Raw genomic sequence first — 20,640 nt, 5'->3', positions numbered from 1 at the left:
AAGATTAAGGGGAATGTGCTTTATCATGTAACCTTTAAACTGGTGTTATTTGTAAATAGTTTGGCTCATTCTACTTTTGTTTGGAAACTTCTATTGTTAAAACCAGACCTGTAGCATTTTGTATTTCAGTGAAAGTTTACGTCATTAAAACAAGGAAAAGAAAACATGATCTATCAAGCCAGGCCTCAGCCTGGGATTTGGCTCGTCCAACAACAATATCCACTGCAGTCACAACAGTTCTTAGCTTGAAGCTGTGTCCTCTGGTTTTAATCTTAAACCTCCACTCTGTATCCACCCAAGCCAGTCCCCTCAAGATCTTGAATGTTTCAGGCAGATCATGGCTCAATCTTCGAAACCCCAGGGAGAGAGGCCCAACGTGTTCAGCCTCTCTTCATGACGTAAGTCCATTATTCAATTCAACTTTTATTGGTCATTTGGAAATTCAATGCGGGCACATTCCCAGTTCAGTAAAAATCAAACATCACGAGAAGGAAAATTTATATCGTCACTCGTTTCACAATTATCTTCATATCAGTTACAGATATCACTATCTCACCGAAGAAATGTTAAAAATGACTGAAACATTTAAAGGGAATTGAATTGAAACAATGAGTAATGTAACATGGTGTGTCGCAAGGGCAAAGGGCTAGTTAATAGCTGCTGGTCTTGGCAGTGTCACTTCTCTGAAAGACAACAAAGTCCTAGAAATAGGGCAGTGGATCAAACAGTACATTTTACTATCCATCCTCGGACTGGGTGGGACAGTGGGTCAGATAATATCCTTTCCCCCTCTCCCTCTGGGACTGTTTGGGACAGTGGGTCAGACACTGTCCATTCCCCCTCCCTCCCTCTGGGACTGGGTGAGACAGTGGGTCAGACACTGTCCGTTCCCCCTCCCTCCCTCTGGGACTGGGTGGGACAGTGGGTCAGACACTGTCCTTTCCCCCCCTCCTCCCTCTGGGACTGGGTGGGACAGTGGGTCAGACACTATCCTTTCCCCCCCTCCTCCCTCTGGGACTGGGTGGGACAGTGGGTCAGACACTATCATATGCCTCTCTGGCACTGGGAGACAGTGAGTGTTTGTGAGTGCATTCACATGGACGAAGATGCGTGTGTGTGTGTGCATGTATACATGTGTGCGCACACAGGTCTTTGATTCCATTTGAGGAAGTATGTGTATGAATGAGTGTGTGAGTGTGTGCACGTGTCCGTGTGTGCACGTTCATGTGTGCAAGAGAGTGTGTGCAGAAGCGAGAGTGTGCGCAAGGGACAGAGTGTGCATGAGAGAGAGTATTGCAAAAGCGAGAGTGTGCGAGGGACAGAGTGTGCACGAGAGAGTGCATGCGAGTGTGAGAGTGCGCGGGTGTGTGCGCGCGCGTGATCCTACGTGTGGGAGTGTGTGTGTTTGAGAGTGCGTGTGTGTGAAAGTGTGTGCGCGCGCGAGTGCATGTGTGTGACAGTGCGTGTGAGTGCATGAGTGTTAGAGTGTGTGTGTGTGTGAGAATGAGAGTGCGAGAGTACGTGAGTGTGAGAATGCCTGTGAGTGTGAGAGTGCGTGTAAGAATGTGTGTGTGTGCGTGCGAGTGCATGTGTGTAACAGTGCATGTGAGTGGGAGTGTGAGTGTAAGGGTGCGTGAGTGTGAAAGTGCGTGAGTGTGAGAGTTTATAAGTGTGAGAGCATGAGAGTGCGTGCATGACAGCATATGCATGTGTGTATGTGAGTGAGTGAGTGCGTGTGTGCGTGCTTGTATGGTGGGTGAGGGTACAGTTACAACTTTCAGAAGAGATTTGGATAAGTACACGAAACAAAATGTTTGGAGGGAGATGGGCCAGGAGCAGGCAGGTGGCACTAGTTTAGTTTGGGATTATGGTCAGCATGGACTGGTTGGACCGAAGGGTCTGTTTCCGTGAGCATCTGTGAGTGAGTGTGCGTGTCTTTGTGAGAGAGTGTGCGTGGGAGTTTGTCCGTGCACGAGAGTGTGTGTGTGTGTGTGTATGTGTATGCGTTAGTGTGTGTGTGAGTGAGTGCATGTGTGTGTACATGAGAGTGTGTGAGTGTGAATGTGTGGGTGTGAGTGCGTGTGCACTCGAGTGTGCATACGTGAGAGAGTGTGTGAGTGCGAGTGAGTGTGTGAGAGAGTGAGTGAGTGTGTGTGAGAGTGTGAGTGTGCGCGAGTGTGTATGTGACAGTAGGGGGGAGAGGAGGAGAGAGACAGAGAGAGAGGGAGAGAGAAGGGAGAGCTGTGTTGGGTTGGAGATATCTATTGGTCATCAGAAGCGCTGACCAGCTCGTGGAAGGGGTGAGGAGGTGGGCAGAACAGAAGTGTGAATATCAGCCGTACCCTCAAGTGGCAGGGGCAGGATGGCCGGTGGGCACTGAGGAACGGTTGAGGGTGGGGAGTGGATCCGCCCCTTCGTGTTGTTGGTGTCAGGGGCTGACTGCCTTCCCGAGATGCGCTGGCCGCCTCTCCTGGGCCAGCTGCCTGACCATGGCCAGGGATTGGCTGCAGCCCCGCAGGGCGTAGAGCCGCTGGCCAGCCCGATAGTAGGCCAGGCCGTCGGCCAGGGCCTTGGCTCGATGTGGCTGTGGGTAGAGCCCCTCCCGGTCCATCAGCTGCTCGAAGCAGCTCGCCACGTGGGCCCGGTCCAAGGGGACCAGGGGGATGACGTGGGGCGCCAGCCTCCATAACGGGTGCAGCCGGCCCATCAGCCCCTCCAGCTCCTTGCTGACCCTCTGCAGGCACCGGTGCCCGCCCCCTCCGGCCCGGGCCCGAAAGGACCGCACAATGCGCTCTTGTCCCAGCCGGCTGACGGCGATGTAGACGGCTCCGGCTGTGCGGTTGGAGCTCAGCAGGCCGCCCAGCAGGGTCAACAGGCCCGGGGGAGCCAACTCCAGCTCGTCGAAGAGCAGCACCGGGACCCGGCGGGCAGCCAGCGCCCGGGACAGGACGTCCGAGACGTGGGCAGCCAGGCCGGAGTGCCCCCCGGGGGACTGCAGCTGCTGCTGGTACCTGACCGAATGCAGCAGCACCAGGCCGGGGCCTAGCTGGAAGCTGAAGTGCTTGGCCACCAGCCTCACCAGGTGGCTCTTGCCCACACCGGCCGGGCCGTGGATGGAGAGGAAGAGGGGCCCCCGGTGGATGTATGTGGCCAGGTAGGCCCGCAGCAGCCCTGTCAGCCTGTTGATGGCCAGCGTCTGGCCTAGCAGCTCCCGGTGCAGCGTCTTCTCCAGCTCCTCCACGTCGTAGGCCAGGAGCTGGTCGTCCAGGTTCTCGTAGGCGTTGTAGACCTGCAGCGCCACCGTCAGGCACAGCAGGTACAGCAGGTAGACCGCCCGGCTCTCGGCGTCCAGGCACGTCCACCACCGCCACCACCACCACCAGCCAGAGCAACGCCGCGCAGGCCTCCGGCCCTGGGCCTTACGCCCCGCCGCCCTCTTCCTGCCAGGGGGCTGGCGCTGCCCCCCATCCGCCCGCACCCAGCCCAAGGTGCGGGAGGACGGCGCCCTCCGCAGGCCCTTGCCCCGCATCATCCGGTGGGCCAGCCGCACCTTGGCCGTCAGGTGCAAGAGCCGGCACTCGGGGGCACTCTCCGGCGGCCCGCTTTCCATCGCCTCCACCCGGCCGACTCCCCCCCCCCCCCGCGGGACGTGCCTTCGAGGAAGGGAAAGAGTCTGTACGGACCCCTGGCAGACTGGAACTTTGCACCGCGTGTGGGCACGACGATAAATCAGATGGAATCAGTTGGCAAGGAGTCAGAAGTCACACCGGGTTACAGTCCTGAAGGCAAAACAAAAAGAATGTTGGAGATCACAGTGGGTCAGGCAGCATCCGTGTAGAGAGAGCAAGCTAACATTGACTCTCGATGACTCTAAAGCACACTGGAGATCACAGTGGGTCAGGCAGCATCCCAGTAGAGAGAGCATGCTGACATTTCGAGTCTTAAGCGTCACCTAGACTTGCTCTCTCTCTCTCTCCACAGACACTGCCTGACCAGCTGTGATCTCCAGCATTTGTTGCTTTTAGTACAGGTGCCAGCACCTGCAGGATTTTGCAAAGTTGGAGTCTGACGGGTTTATGAAAAACTCGCACGCTTTCACCAGGCTGCCCCTTCACCTGACGAAGGAGCAGCGCTCCGAAAGCTTGTGATTTCAAATAAACCTGCCCGACTATAACCCGGCGTCGTGCAACTTCTGACCTTGTCCACCCCAGTCCAACACTGGCACCCCCACGTCACAGAATCAGACCCTTCGGCCCAACCAGTCCATGCTGACTACAATCCCAAACTAAACTGGCTCCACCTGCCTGCTCCGGAGGTAGAAATGGGGATGGTTAAGAATCAAAGGCATGAAGAAAGATAATGAAGGGAACAAAAAAAGTAGACCGCGGGTACCGGAGATCTGAAACAAAGGGAGCAAAGGCTGGAGAAACACAGCAGGTCTGGTACCATCTGTTGGAGAGAGAAATCAAAGTATTGATTTGATTTATTATCGCCCCGTGTACATAATTACAGTGACAAGTTTTGTTTTTCATGCAGTAACACACCGTAGAAAGATCATTGGGCGATAGAACAGAGCAAGGAATACACAGAAGGTGCACAAAAAGCAAGATTTGAAATTTGACAGTTCCATTCTGAACTTTAACAACAGCAGGGAAGAAGCTGTTCTTGAATCTGTTGGTGCATGTGTTTAAGCTGCTGAACCTTTTTTTTTCAAGCAGTGCCCTCCTTCTCCTGGTTATTTTTGTTTGAAGTGAAAAACAACAAGTGTGTACACCACCAGGAAGAAAGGAAACACCCGAGTGGCCAGTGACGAGCAGTGCCCTTCACATCAAAGGGCAACGCTGTGTGATCAAACAGTGAAGGGGAGGGCAGGGGTTAAATCAAAATAGAGTTGGAGGGGAAATAATGCACTCCACTCCCTGCAGTGCCCACCTCTCCCTGAACAATGCCAGGGTGTTGGTGGACACCGCGTGCTCCCTCTCCAAGGACACCCGGGCTCTAACGTAACCCCGGAAGAGGGGCAGGCAGTCGGCCGTAAGCTTCTGTAACAGGTTGGGAGAGATTATAACCGGGGTGGGAGGGGTCTTCGATTATATTTGCTGCCTTTCCGCAGTAATAGCATTTCAGATCCGGCAATAACATCTGCAGAAGAGTCTGTTCTGGAGAAGTCAAATCAGGCTCAAAAATGTTAAATCTATTCCTCTCTCTTTCTCTCTCTCTCTCTGCACAGATGCAGCCAGACCTGCTGAGTTTCTCTAGTGTTCTCCACGTCTGTTGTAAGAGTTAACGACAAAGACTTCACCAAGAGGACATTTCAGATAAGTTATAAGGGGCTCTCCATCGGCCCCAGATTCAGGTTCCTCCTGCTCCAGAGGTGATTAGATTCCTTACAGTGTGGAAACAGGCCCTTCGGCCCAACAAGTCCACACTAACCCGCCGAAGTGCAACCCACCCAGACCCATTCCCTTACATTTACCCCTTCACCTAACACTATGGGCAATTTAGCACGGCCAATTCACCTAACCTGCACATTTTTGGACTGTGGGAGGAAACCGGAGCACCCGGAGGAAACCCACGCAGACACGGGGAGAATGTGCAAACTCCACACAGACAGTCATCTGAGGTGGGAATTGAACCCAGGTTTCTGGCGCTGGGGGGGCAGCAGTGCTAACCACTGGGCCACCGTGTAAAAGCATCGCTGAACAAGTTGATCGGAAAATGCCTTTGACACATCAACATAAGTAGGAGCAAGAGAAGGACGTTCGGTCTCCTCACCTCAACCCCAATTGACCAGCCTCCTACCCTGAGTTTATAACCCCTTGATCTTAATTCTCCAGCCGAGAGGGAGTCAGCTGCCCCAGCCCTTCTGAGAACTTGGACCATTTCAAAAACAGGTAGCTCAGTAGTTAGCGCAGCACCAGGGACCCACTTTCGATTCCCCCCCCACCCCCCACCTCGGGCAACTATCTGTGTGGAGTTTGCAATCTCTCCCCAGGTCTGCATGGGCTTTCTCTGAGGGCCTGGTTTCCTCCCACAGTCCAGGTCGGGTGGATTGCCCAAGGTGTCCTGGGATGTGTGGGCTAGGTGGATTAGACATAGGAAATAGGGGGAAGAGGTCTGGGTGGGATGCTCTTTGGTCGGGCGGTGTAGACTCAATGGCCTCCTCCCACACTCGAGGGACTCTATAAGATCACCTCTCATTCTTATCAGCTCGAGAAAGCTTATTCCAAACAATCAATCCTTCCAGAAAAGCAGTTACTTCCTGGGATACGTTTGAGAGATCTTTTCTTGCACAGTGTCTAAGGTGAATGCATCCTCACTTTGGAGAGAAGATCAAACTGGGACGTAATATTATGCAAAACCCTTCTTCAGCACATTTGCCTTCCAAACTGCTCCGTTGTCTGGGTCAGAAGTTTTTGAGAGTTCCTCTCTGTCCCCCCCCCGTGAGGGGCTGGGTCATCAGGTATTGTCACTCCAACATTATTCTTCCCTCCCCCCCAACAAATCCTGCAAATGGGGCATTTGCAGGAAGTTTTCAGGTGCCCACTCCACCATCTGGCAATCCTTGGGCACGGCTCCGAGTTGCAGAGGGCAAGAGGGAATTCTGCCAAAGAAATGGCCTGGTTCCTTCATTCCGACTAGAAACAGCAGGAATTCAGAAGCGACGTCTGTCAGGTCTTCATAAGCACACACGAACAGGATAGCCAGGAGAAAGTGAGGAGTGCAGATGCTGGAGAGTCAGATTCGAGAGCATGGCGCTGGAAAAGCACAGCTGGTCAGGCAGCATCCGAGGAGCAGGAGGGTCGACGTTTTGGGCATAAGCCCTTCATCAGGAGCCATACCTGATGAACAGATTATGCCCGAAACACCGGTTCTCCTGTGCTTTTCCAGCACCACACTCTCGACCCACCAACGGGGTAGCCACCTGTTTTGTGACTCCTGGCGCGAGGTGAAACCGGTGGGATTTGGGGCCGGCAACGTTGGTGAAAGATGCTCTCTGGTCTGCCTGAAACTGGCAGGTCTTCTAGAATGAGGTGTTGACCTCAGTCAAGTGTTGCAGACGGGCCTGTCCCATGATCCAGGACGAGGTGCTCAGGGATACAGTCAAGCTTGGGCCAGCCAAGCGCAGTGGAGAAAGCCCACTGTCTCAGGTCTGTCTGAAGTTAAACTGGAGCTCTGTCCAGTTACCAGACTCTCCAGGCACCTTGACTACGTGTAAATATAACCTTGTACAAGAGGTGCCTTTGGTTTGTCTATCGGATAGAGTCAGACGGATATGAGTCAAATCCTGGCATGGTGGCTCAGTGGTTAGCACTACTGGCTCACGGTGCCAGGGACCCGGGTTCGATTCCACCCTAGGGCAACTCTCTGTGGGAGTTTGCACGTTCTCCCTATGCCGGTGTGGGTTGCTCTGGTTTCCTTCCACAGTCCAAAGAAGTGCAGGTTAGGGTGAATTGGCCATGCTAAATTGCCCAGTGTTCAGGGGTGTGTAGGGTTAGGGGCATTAGTCAGGGGTAAATGTAGAATAATGGGGAACGGGTTTGGGTGGGATACTCGTCGGAAGGTTGGCGTGGGTCTTGTTGGGCCTGTTTCCACACTGTAAGGATCCTAAGTTCTAAGTGGGACTAGATTGGGTTAGGATATCTGGTTGGCACAGATGAGTTGGACTGAGGGGTCTGTTTCCGTGCTGTACATCTCTATGAATCAAACTCCAATGTTTGTTTGTTTCCTTGATATGCTACCGTACAGAACCGAACTACATTTCTGACAATGTGTGCGTATATCTTTTATGAATAACGTATATTTTTGCAACAAAAAAAATTATTGCACTTCTCCCTCTCTAACTTTGGAGCATGAGGAACGAGAAGGAGGACGCACTGCCTTCTGCGAAAACGCCACAGACAAGTCTCAGCTTGGATCCAGTGGCATTTATAAGAGTAGGAGGTGACTTGATTAAAAGATTCGAGATCCCAAGAGGTCTTGACAGGACAGATGGGGAAAGGTGTTTACCGTGTGGAAGAACTTTGAAGTGGGAGCCACTGTTTCGAAATAAGGAGTCCCTCATTTAAAGCAGAGAGGAGGTGACTATTTTTATTTCCCCCCTGTGGTGAGTCTTTGGACTGTGCTGGTTAAAAAGGCAGGGGGAAGCAGAGTCCTTGAGCATTTCGAAGGCAGCGGTAGGTAGATTCTTGATCAGCAAAGGGGGCGAAAACTTATCAGGAATGGGCAGGTATAAGGGATAGTCAGATAAGCCACGGTCTGATTGACGTATAGAGCAGGCTGGAGGGAAATAATGATCGTTTCCTGCTCATAATCAGCCCATTCCTGACTTGCACCATCGGCCGTCGATCAACCACCAACTAATAGGTGGGAAAGCAGACTGTGATGAGGAGATAATAAAGAGTTTATGGATGGATGTTGATAGGTTAGGAGAATGTTCCAGAACCTGCCAGGTGGAAATGGTTTGGATGCGAACATAGGAGGTATGGTTAGTAAGTTTGCAGATGACACCAAAATTGGAGGTATAGTGGACAGCGAAGAGGGTTACCTCAGATTACAACAGGATCTTGACCAGATGGGCCAGTGGGCTGAGAAGTGACAGATGGAGTTTAATTTAGATACATGTGAGGTACTGCATTTTGGGAAAGCAAATCTTAGCAGGACTTATACACTTAATGGTAAGGTTCCAGGGAGTGTTGCTGAACAAAGAGGCCTTGGAGTGCAGGTTCATATCTCCTTGAAAGTAGAGTTGCAGGTAGATAAGATAGTGAAGAAGGCGTTTGGGTATGCTTTCCTTTATTGGTCAGAGTATTGAGTACAGGAGTTGGGAGGTCATGTTGCTGCTGAACAGGACATTGGTTAGGCCACTTTTGGAATATTGCGCGCAATTCTGGTCTCCCTGCTATCAGGAGGTTGTTGTGAAACTTGAAAGGATTCAGAAACAATTCAAAAGGATGTTGTCAGGGTTGGAGGGTTTGAACTGTAGGGAGAGACTGAACAGGCTGGGGCTGTTTTCCCTGGAGCTTTGGAGGCTGGGGGGTGACCTTATAGAGGTTTATAAAATCATGAGGGGCATGGATAGGGTAAATAGACAAGATCTGTTTCCTGGGGTCGGGGAGTCCAGAATTAGGGGGCAGAGGTTTAGGGTGAGAGGTTGAAAGATTGAAAAGGGATATAAGGGGCAACTTTTCCACACAGAGGGTGGTGCGTGTATGGGATGAGCTGCCAGAGGAAGTGGTGGAGGCTGGTACAATTGCAACATTTAAAAGGCATCTGGATGGGTACATGGATAGGAAGATATTGGAGCGATATGGGCCAAGTGCTGGCAAGTGGGACTAGATTGGGTTGGGATATCTGGTCGGCATGGACAGGTTGGACCGAAGGGTCTGCTTCCGTGCTGTACATCTCTATGTCTCTAAGTGGGAGATTATATGTTGTGGCTGGCAAAATAAAAGGACAACTTATTGATGAAATGGGAAGCCTATTCAAAATATGTCAACGTAGAGGGTGTTCTTGTGTATGAATCTCAGAAAGTAGGTATGCAGGTGCATATAATCAATCCCTCGAATCCCAGTTTCCTCATTTCCCCTCCCCCCCCCTTGTCTCAGACAAATCCCTCGAACTCAGCACCACCTTCCTAACCTGCAATCTTCTTCCTGACCTCTCCGCCCCCACCCCACTCCGGCCTATCACCCTCACCTTGGCCTCCTTCCACCTATCGCATTTCCAACGCCCCTCCCCCAAGTCCCTCCTCCCTACCTTTTATCTTAGCCTGCTGGACACACTTTCCTCATTCCTGAAGAAGGGCTTATGCCCGAAACATCGATTCTCCTGTTCCGTGGATGCTGCCTGACCTGCTGCGGTTTTCCAGCAACACATTTTCAGCTCTGATCTCCAGCCCTCACTTTCTCCCCATATAATCAGAAAGGCAAATAGAATGATCAGATTCCCTACAGTATGGAAACAGGCTCCTTGGTCAAGCAAGTCCACACCAACCCTGCGAACAGCAGCCCACCCAGCCCCATTCCCCCAACCCACATTTACCCCTGCCTAATGCACTTGACACAATTCGCCTGACCTGCACATCTTTGGACTGTGGGAGGAAACCAGAGCACCCAGAGGAAACCCACGCAGACACAGAGAGAATATGCAAACTCTACACAGACAGTTGCCCAAGGCTGGGATTGAACCTGGGATCCTGGTGCTGTAAGGCAGCAGTGCTAGCCACTGTGCCAACCCATAGAAAACTCCAATCTACTAGACGACCATTGGGAACAAGGCTATTTCTGCTGAATCTTGGCTTGCATTGTACTCACATACTCAGAAGAGTGAGGGGAGAGCTCACTGAGGTACAGGGTCTAAAATGCGAAAGGGGATCGATAAGGTTGAACTGATGTTCCTCCTTGTGGGACAGTCTTGAACAAGAGGTCATAGATATAGGAAGAGAGAGGCAGTAAGATTCAAAACTGAGATGAGGAGAAACTACTCCTCTTACAGGGTTGGGAATCTGTGGAACGCACTGCCTCGGACTGTGGTAGAGGCAGAATCATTCAAATAGATTCAAAAATGAAATAGGTATGTTTCTGATGAAGAGTGGGATACCGGCTCATGGGGAACAGGCTGAAAGTGCACTTGAGGTCAGAATAAAATCAGTCACGATCAGGCTAAATAGCAGAACAGGCTGAATTTCCTACTCCCGCTCCCAATTCCTACATTCCTAAAAGGCCTAACTGTAATAATAAACGTGTGAGCCACTTTCTTGATTGCTCCCAACCCCACTGGGGGAGCAGGTTTCTCTGAAACTGGCCAAGCAATTCCTTCTTTTTGAACATTTGAATCAGAGCAGCCCCCAACCTGCCAGCCAGTCTTCAAACCACCAGTGAGTCCATAGACCCCAAGTGGAACATACTTCAGCCCAACAAGTCCACACTGTCCCAATCCCCTACCCTACGTTTGCCCCTAACTAATGCACCTAGCCTACACATCCCTAGATACTAGGGGCAATATAGCACAGCCAATCCACACATCTTTGGATTGATGGGAGGAAACGAGAGCAAACTCCACACAGACAGTCAACCAAGGCTAGGGTTGAACCTAGGTCCCTGGCGCTGCAAGACAGCAGTGCTAACCACTGAGCCACCAAAACACTGGAGGACCAGGGCCGATCTATTCCCCCACAAACCTTCCAATGTGCTCGCGTCATCAGACTTGAGAGGTTTAGGATCCAAGAATGGTGCGTGTATGGAATGAGCCGCCAGAGGAAGTGGTGGAGGCTGGTACAATTGCAACATTTAAGAGGCATCTGGATGGGTATATGAATCGGAAGGGTTTGGAGGGATATGGGCCGGGTGCTGGCAGGTGGGACTAGATAGGGATGGGGAATCTTGTCGGCATGGATGGGTTGGACCGAAGGGTCTGTTTCCATGCTGTACATCTCTATGACTCTAATCAGTTGGCCATTATTGCAACAGACAGGAGGTTGAGCAACAATATAACTGTAGTTGGGTTGGTTAACACACTTGTGTCTCTCACATTGTCGCCGACGATTCGGATCCCATACCCGCGTTTTTGGACAGTGAACTAAATGTGGAGCACACACATAAACAAATGTTGCCCACTCTCAATGGTGGACTGGGGGGTGGGGGGCGTACTGTCTCGTCTGAGGTGCCATCTTTTGCCTGAGATATTCTGGACAGAGTCAAACTCCAATGTTTTGCTTGTTTACTGGAGATGGAACTGTGCAGAACCGAACTGCGTTCTGACTATGCATGCATACCAAAGTTTTGCTTTAAACGCATAAAGTGTATTTTTGAAATATGTTTTTTTTTAAATTAAACTCCCAAACGTAGGGTCTAAGTAATTCCCACCCCCACCTGTGCGATGGCCTGGTCCAGCTATTGGACATTCCCGGAAACCCCCGTGGGATCTTGCTGTGCGCCGTGTGAGCTGCAAGATCAACCCAAAACAAAAAGCACCCCCCTCAGCTGGTTGCAAGCAACTCTTTTGCGAGTTCCTGAGACAGTGCAAGGCGAAGTATGGCAAGAGCTTTCCCCTCTTTTTGTTTTGCAAGTCTCACCTGGCTCTTCGGTGGTCTCGAACTCCGCATTCTCCCCCCTCTCTCTCTCCGCAGGGCGCCCAGACTGCAGCCTCGCCTGCCCGCTGCAGCTACTGAGATCCTCGTTCCAGGGTCCTTGCTGCAACCCCAAATAGCCTCCAGCGTCTGGAAGTGTCTGAAGGCAGTCCCTCGATCGCCTCCTAGGGGCTGCTGGCGTATCGTGCAGCCGCAGGTGGAGCTGACGTGACCTCTTGGCTCCCAGAGAGTCAGAGAAACAGACCCTTCGGTCCAAGTCGACCACATATCCCAGCCCAATGCAGTCCCACTTGGCCAGAGCCATCTAAACCCTTCCTGTTTATGTACCCATCCTTCTAAATGTTGCAATTGTACCAGCCTCCACCACTTCCTCTTGCCACTGAAGAAAGTTGGTGCACCTCTCACAAATAGCTCCGAACTTTCTGATGCACTGTGCTTTCCGGCAGATGGTTTATCGCCACAGTGGCTGTAGCCTCTATTTTTTTGGGGAAGTGGTTTTATCTTTCCCTGAACAACTTGAGCAATTTCTTCCTTTCCCTTCTCTCTCTCTCTCTCTGCACAGGCAGACTGGGATGCAGTCAGCTCTGAGTCTCCCTCTTGCTCTTCCCAGTACCTGGGGTCCTTGGTTGGAACCACCCCACTGCATTGCAGAGGGGAAGCTAAATGGGAGAGGGGGAGTGTGAGGCATCAACAGAAGCTGCCACAAGCCAGTATTCATGAGAGCCAAGTCAGTTGCTAGGTCAAAGGCCTGTTGCAAAGGAGGCCAAGCGAGATGGACGGAGGGAATGTCAGAGTTTGGGTACCCACGTGGATAGAGACAACAATGGCAGAGCTTGTCAAATCTGGGTTAGGTCACGAACAGTTCAGGCAGTGTAGAGGTGACACCCGTTTCCCTCTCTGACTCTGTTCCTGTTATTGAAACCCTTTGGTTTTAGCAGAGTCAATCTGTTCTTGCTCACTCTCCAACCTGTTATCCCAAGAGGGATCGTTAGCCGCCAATTCCCGCCACCATCGCGAGATGCCCACTGCCAGAGACACTTTCCCCTCCCTCGCCACCTTCCCCAGGGAGTGTTCCCTTTAGGACGCTCTTGCTTCACTCCCAACACACCCCCTCCCCATGGAGCCCCAAGGCACCTTCCCCTGTCACCGCCGAAAGTGTGAAGCCCTGCCCATTTCCCTCCTCCCTCCTCAAGGGCCCAAACGTGCCTGGGAGAACGTGAGGGGTGCAGACCCTGGAGATCGTGAGCGTGTTGAGAGCGTGCACAGCAGGTCAGGCAGCATCCGAGGAGCAGGAGAATCGACTTCATCAGGTGCTTCCTGCTCCTCGGACGCTGCCTGACCTGCTGTACTTTTCCAGGCACCACACTCTCGGCCCAAGCATTCCTGTCAGGTGAAGCAGTGACTTACCTGCACTGCTCACTACCTAGTCTACTGCATTCGTTGCCCACAATGTGGTGTCCTCACCGGGGAAATGAACTGGGTGACTGCTTCTCAGATCATCTACATCCTGCCCACAAACAAGAGCCTGAGCTTTCCCGTTGCCTTTTCCTGTCAACAACCCACCCTGTTCCCCGGCCAACATATCTGTCTCAGGCTTGCTGCAGTGCTCCAGTGAAGCTCAGTACAAGCTGGAAGAGCAGCACCTCGTTTTCTGCTTGGGGACCTTGCAGCCTCCTGGACTCAATATCGAGTTCAACAACTTGGGCTCTCCCATGTCCTTAGCCGCACCCACACCCCACCCCCCACCACCAACCCCAACTCCACACGAACACACCAGACCTTGTTCTGAGGAAGGGTCACCACACCTGAAGCCTTAACACTGGTTTCTCTTCACTGATGCTGCCAAACTGGCTGAGCTTTTCCAGCAATTTCTGCTTTTGTTTCTTCATACCACAGGCTAGCAGTACGCACGACCGATTGTTAGCCACACGTAGTATCTGTTAATGGGGTGGCACGCTGGCACAGTGGTTAGCACTGCTGCCTCACAGTACCCAGGACCTGGGTTTGATTCCCACCATGGGTGACCATCTGTGTGGAGTTTGCGCATTCTCTCTGTGTCTGCGCGGGTTTCCTCCCACAATTCCAAGGTGTCCCGGCCAGGTGAATTGGCCATGCTAAGTTGCTCATGGTGTTTGGAGTAAATATAGGATAGGGGAGTGGGTTTGGGTGGGTTACTCTTCAGGGGGGTCGGTGTGGGCTTGTTGGGCCAAAGAGCCTCTCTCAATACTGTAAGGGGTCTAATCTTAACAGCTATTTACCGTCCCAGCCAGATAGTTGTCAATTCCTTTGTCTGTCCAACTGTTTTTCTCTGTCTTTAGGCTCTATCCCCACTTATAGTTGATTCCTTCCCCACCCCCCCTCCCCCCCAACCTAGCTTCTGCCTAGAAACCAACATGCTCCCAGCGATCCTCAGAGGAAAGGTCACTCGACCTGAAACATTAACTCTGATTTCTCTCCATAAGACGCAGCCAGACCTGCTGTACTTTTCCAGCATTTTCTGTTTTTTAATCGCAGTACATAGAGTCATAGAGATGTGCAGCACGGAAACAGTCCCTTTGGTCCAACCCATCCATGCCGACCAGATATCCCAACCCAATCTAGTCCCATTTGCCAGCACTTGACCCATATCCCTCCAAACCCTTCCCATCCATATACCCATCCAGATGCCTTTAAAATGCTGTAATTGTACCAGCCTCCACCACTTCCTCTGGCAGCTCATTCCATACATGCACCACCCTCTGTGTGAAAAAGTTGCCCCTTAGGTCTCTTTTATATCTTTCCCCCCTTTACCCTAAATCTATGCCCCCTAATTCTGGACTCCCCCACCCCTGGGAAAAGACCTTGCCTATTTATCCTATCCGTGCCCCTCATGATTTTATAAACCTCTATAAGGTCACCCTTCAGCCTCTGATGCTCCAGGGAAAACTGCCCCAGCCTATTCAGCCTCTCCATGTAGTTCAAACCCTCCAACCCTGGCATTATTCTTGTAAATCTTTTATTCAGCACATTGTCTCTTACTCTCAGCTTTCATTACGGATTTATTCAACTTCTCTTCAGTCTTGAACTGACATTCATAATTCCCTTGTTTACTTACCTACCTTTTCATCTTTCTCTCTCTCTCTCTCTCTCTTTTTCTCTCTCTGGGCCCCGCTCCCCTCTTCCTCCACCACCACATCCTGTTAAACAGAAATACCTGTTTATTTTTCTCTGGCTGCTATCAGTTCTGATAAAGGTGTATGGCCTGACCCATGTGTTTTTTCAATGTTCCCTGAACACCTGGTGACTCATAAAAATATTACAAGTGTGGGCAAAAATAATGTTCGACCAGGCAGGGAAGGTTAAAGTGGGAGTTCACGCGATGAAACCTCCAGGAATCTAACCACACGTAACTTGAACATGTTCAATACTCGAGATTTAAGAGAATCTGAAATAGTGAATATGAGAAAATGCAGGGTGACAGAGACAGGGTCGATAGATGGGTCTGGGTGGGGTACTCTTCAGAGGGTCGGTGTGGACTCGATGGACCGAATGGCCTGCTTCCACACTGTAGAAATGCTGTGATTCCATTGAAATGTTAACTTCAATACGATTGATAGGGTTGTTAAGAAGGCATGCGGTAGGTTATGCAGTACCCTTCGTTGTTCAGTATTTCCCAGGAGCTGAAAAACTACGCCATGTTCTTTGTGACCTGCAACACATTATCAATGAGGATGAGCACCTCGTCAAGACCTTCCCCACACCTCCACTACTTGGCTTTAAACAACCACCAAACCTCAAACAGATCATTGTTCGTAGCAAGCTGCCCGGCTCTCAGGATAACTCCATACCGCCCTGTCACGGTAGGCGCTGCAAGATGTGTCAGAGTGTGGACATAGATACCACTATTACGCATGGGGACACCTCCCACCTTGTACATGGCAGGTACTCATGTGACTCAGCCAAAGTTGTCTATCTTATACGTTGCAGGCAAGGTTGCCCGGAGGCATGGTACATTGGTGAAACTGAGCAAAGGCTACGACAACGGATGAATGGGCACTGCACAACAATCAACAGACAGGAGGGTGCCCTCCCAGTTGGGGAACACTTCAGTGGTCCGGGACATTCGACCTCGGACCTTCAGGTGACCATCCTCCAAGGTGGACTTCGGGACAGGCAGCAGTGAAAAGTGGCTGAGCAGAGACTGATAGCTAAGTTCGGTACCCATAGGGAGGGCCTCAATCGGGACCTTGGGTTCATGTCTCATTACAGGTGACCACCATTGCACTATACACACACACACACATACACACACACACACACATACGTACACACGGACACACATATACACAGACGCGCACACAGACACCCACGCACATCCTTACAGGCACACACACTCCCACACTCACACATGCACCCCCTCACAGACTTAAGACACTCTACACTCACTACACACACACACTCATTCACTTTCTCACACTCACAACCCCCACCCCAGACAGACACATACACACAGACAGACACAAAGACCCACATGCACACATATATTTTATGGGGTGAATTTGTACTTGCAGAGTTACATTGTACTTTGCTCAAAAACTGAATGCATTCATGTAAAACTCCGTTATCTCACTTTTTAGATTAGAATCAATCTAAACATCAGGTCATAGACAGAGAACACAGGGGGCCAACACCTTCAACATATTGTCTAGCTATCACCATTGTTAACAGCTAACCCGAGAATGCAACTTTTTAAAAAAGGTTTTGTGATTTACACATGGAAGAAGTGAAAATATCATGATATTCTAACAGATGAAAGGCTTAACAGACAATCAGTTTTTCAATGTATAATTCCAGTTACATCACACTGTAAATTTTTGCTATAAATTCTGTGTGTTAAGATTGAGCCCTCCACTACCACCTGATGAAGGAGCGACGCTCTGAAAGCTAGTGTGCTTCCAATTAAACCTGTTGGACTATAACCTGGTGGTGTGTGATTTTTAACTTTATACACCCCAGTCCAACACCGGCATCTCCAAATCATGCGGTAAGTCAGCGTTTATTGGGAGAGGGATCGAGTTTTGGAGCCACGAGGTCATGCTGCAGCTGTACAAAACCCTGGTGCAGCCGCACTTGATGTATTGCGTACAGTTCTGGTCACTGCATTATCGGAAGGATGTGGAAGGTTTGGAACACATTGGCACCATGTTAGTACACCAATGGCTGGATGCTGGAACCGGAGACATTCATGGGCTGCAGATCAGATGAGCAGAAACTGGTGCTTTGACCAGGGGCCATTGGTTTAGGGTGGCAAGGGTGGGGGGAAGCTAAAATGAGGTGGGCAAGGAAAGCTTTTCACACTGAAGGTGGTAGGTGCCTGGAGCATGATGCTCGGGTCGATAGGAGAAGCAGATATGAGAGCTGGGAAGAGAGGGATACAGACCACCTGCGGGCAGATGGGATTAGTTTAGAATGGCATCAGGATTGGCACAGCCTTGGTGGGTCGAAGGGCCTGTTCCTGTGCTGTAAGGTTGTATGTTCTTTCCACACAACAGCGCTCTTATAAAAGAATCTGTGACCGCAGCAATTCAAGATGGCTGGGTTTGTGGGACAGTCAGGGAGGATCAGACTGGTGCTGTCGATGTGATGTCAATGCCCGTTCTGACTGCGATGGAGATTCAGACGCCATTTGTGTGGATCAGGCCTGCAGTCCGATTGGCAATAGCGTGGAGAAGAAGCTGAGGGAAGAATTTGAAGCACAGAATAATACTGGGTGTCCGAACATCCTCTGTCCTTCCCCCTCCCCAGAGGGAGGAGGGAAGGACAGCCTCTGACCCACTATGTCCAACTCAGTACCAGAGTAGAGGGGGAAGGACTCATTAAACGGCCGGTGTGTGAATGGCACTGATGTTAAAGTGTCCCCGAGGATCGAGGGCCGAATGACCGATGCTGTAAACACTTCCAACCCACTGCCCTGGTGCAGTGCTGGACCTAAGGGTGCAGTCAGACTGCGGGCTTTAACGACCATGACTTGGAGGAGGTGGTGTCAGACTGGGGTGGACAAAGTAAAAAAATCACACAACACCAGGTTAGAGCCGAAAGGTTTGTTTGGAAGCACAAGCTTTCGGAGCGCTGCTCCTTTGTCAGGGAGTTGTCACAGGTGACCCCCTCTGGTTCCTACACACCAGCCTATCACTGTGTCACACTCAGGTTCCCACTACAAGCCTATCACTGTGACGCACTTAGGTTCCTATACACCAGCCTATCACTGTGACGCACTTAGGTTCCTACACACCAGCCTATCCTTGTAACTCCCTCAGGTTCCTACACACCAGACTATCCCTGTAACTCCCTCAGGTTCCTACACACCAGACTATCCCTGTAATTCCCTCAGGTTCCTACACACCAGCCTATCCCTGTGACCCCCTCAGTGTCCTACACACGAGCCAATCTCTGTGACTCCTTCAGGTTCCTATACACCAGCCAACTCTGTGATTCCCTCAGGTTCCCACACACCAGTCTATCACTGTGACTCCCTCTGGTTCCTACACACCAGCCTATCCATGTCACTCCCTCAGGTTCCTACACACCAGCCTATCTCTGTGACTCCCTCAGGTTCCTATACACCAGCCTATCCCTGTAACTCCCTCAGGTTCCTACACCCCAGCCTATCTCAGTGACCCCCTCAGGTTCCTACACACCAGCCTATCTCTGTGACCCCCTCAGGTTCCTACACACCAGCCTATCCCTGTAACTCCCTCAGTTCCCTACACACCAGCCTATCCTTGTAACTCCCTCAGTTCCCTACACACCAGCCTATCCTTGTAACTCCCTCAGTTTCCTACACACCAGCCTATCTCTGTGACTCCCTCAGGTTCCTATACACCAGCCTATCCCTGTAACTCCCTCAGGTTCCTACACCCCAGCCTATCTCAGTGACCCCCTCAGGTTCCTACACACCAGCCTATCTCTGTGACCCCCTCAGGTTCCTATACACCAGCCTATCTCTGTGACCCCCTCAGGTTCCTATACACCAGCCTATCTCTGTGACCCCCTCAGGTTCCTATACACCAGCCTATCTCTATGACCCCCTCAGGTTCCTACACCCCAGCCTATCTCAGTGACCCCCTCAGGTTCCTATACACCAGCCTATCTCTGTGACCCCCTCAGGTTCCTACACACCAGCCTATCCCTGTAACTCCCTCAGGTTCCTACACCCCAGCCTATCTCTGTGACCCCCTCAGGTTCCCACACACCAGCCTATCTCTGTGACTCCCTCAGTTTCCTACACACCAGCCTATCTCTATGACCCCCTCAGTTTCCTACACCCCAGCTTATCTCTGTGACCCCCTCAGGTTCCTACACCCCAGCCTATCTCAGTGACCCCCTCAGTTTCCTACACCCCAGCTTATCTCTGTGACCCCCTCAGGTTCCCACACACCAGCCTATCTCAGTGACCCCCTCAGGTTCCTATACACCAGCCTATCCCGTAACTCCCTCAGGTTCCTACACACCAGCCTATCTCTGTGACCCCCTCAGGTTCCTATACACCAGCCTATCTCTGTGACCCCCTCAGGTTCCTACACACCAGCCTATCTCTGTGACCCCCTCAGGTTCCTATACACCAGCCTATCCCTGTAACTCCCTCAGGTTCCTATACACCAGCCTATCCCTGTAACTCCCTCAGGTTCCTATACACCAGCCTATCCCTGTAACTCCCTCAGGTTCCTATGCACAAGCCTATCCCTGTAACTCCCTCAGGTTCCTACACACCAGCCTATCTCTGTGACCCCCTCAGGTTCCTATACACCAGCCTATCTCTGTGACCCCCTCAGGTTCCTACACACCAGCCTATCTCTGTGACCCCCTCAGGTTCCTATACACCAGCCTATCCCTGTAACTCCCTCAGGTTCCTATACACCAGCCTATCCCTGTAACTCCCTCAGGTTCCTATACACCAGCCTATCCCTGTAACTCCCTCAGGTTCCTATACACCAGCCTATCCCTGTAACTCCCTCAGGTTCCTACACACCAGCCTATCTCAGTGACCCCCTCAGGTTCCTACACACCAGCCTATCTCTGTGACCCCCTCAGGTTCCTACACACCAGCCTATCTCTGTGACCCCCTCAGGTTCCTTCACACCAGCCTATCTCTGTGACCCCCTCAGGTTCCTATACACCAGCCTATCCCTGTAACTCCCTCAGGTTCCTATACACCAGCCTATCCCTGTAACTCCCTCAGGTTCCTATACACCAGCCTATCCTTGTAACTCCCTCAGGTTCCTATACACCAGCCTATCCCTGTAACTCCCTCAGGTTCCTACACACCAGCCTATCTCAGTGACCCCCTCAGGTCCCTACACACCAGCCTATCTCAGTGACCCCCTCAGGTTCCTATACACCAGCCTATCTCTATGACCCCCTCAGGTTCCTATACACCAGCCTATCTCTGTGACCCCCTCAGGTTCCTACACACCAGCCTATCTCTATGACCCCCTCAGGTTCCTATACACCAGCCTATCCCTGTAACTCCCTCAGGTTCCTACACACCAGCCTATCCCTGTAACTCCCTC

At 51.4% G+C, this 20,640-nt stretch overlaps 1 protein-coding gene across 1 annotated transcript; it reads right to left on the bottom strand.

Moving 5' to 3' along the window:
• Positions 1-407: 407 nt before the first annotated feature.
• LOC140455396 (torsin-4A-like) lies at positions 408-12,330 on the bottom strand. Its single transcript, XM_072550202.1, has 2 exons — positions 12,077-12,330; positions 408-3,779 (listed from the first exon to the last, which is right to left on the bottom strand). Exon 2 carries the CDS (start codon positions 3,608-3,610, stop codon positions 2,429-2,431), a length of 1,182 nt encoding a protein of 393 aa, XP_072406303.1. The 5' UTR covers positions 3,611-3,779; positions 12,077-12,330; the 3' UTR covers positions 408-2,428.
• Between the last annotated feature and the right edge of the window lie 8,310 nt (positions 12,331-20,640).

This window comes from Chiloscyllium punctatum, chromosome 30 (genome assembly GCF_047496795.1).
Source record: "Chiloscyllium punctatum isolate Juve2018m chromosome 30, sChiPun1.3, whole genome shotgun sequence".
Classification (NCBI taxonomy): Eukaryota; Metazoa; Chordata; class Chondrichthyes; order Orectolobiformes; family Hemiscylliidae; genus Chiloscyllium; species Chiloscyllium punctatum.
This window is presented reverse-complemented; position numbering and strand designations above follow the sequence as displayed.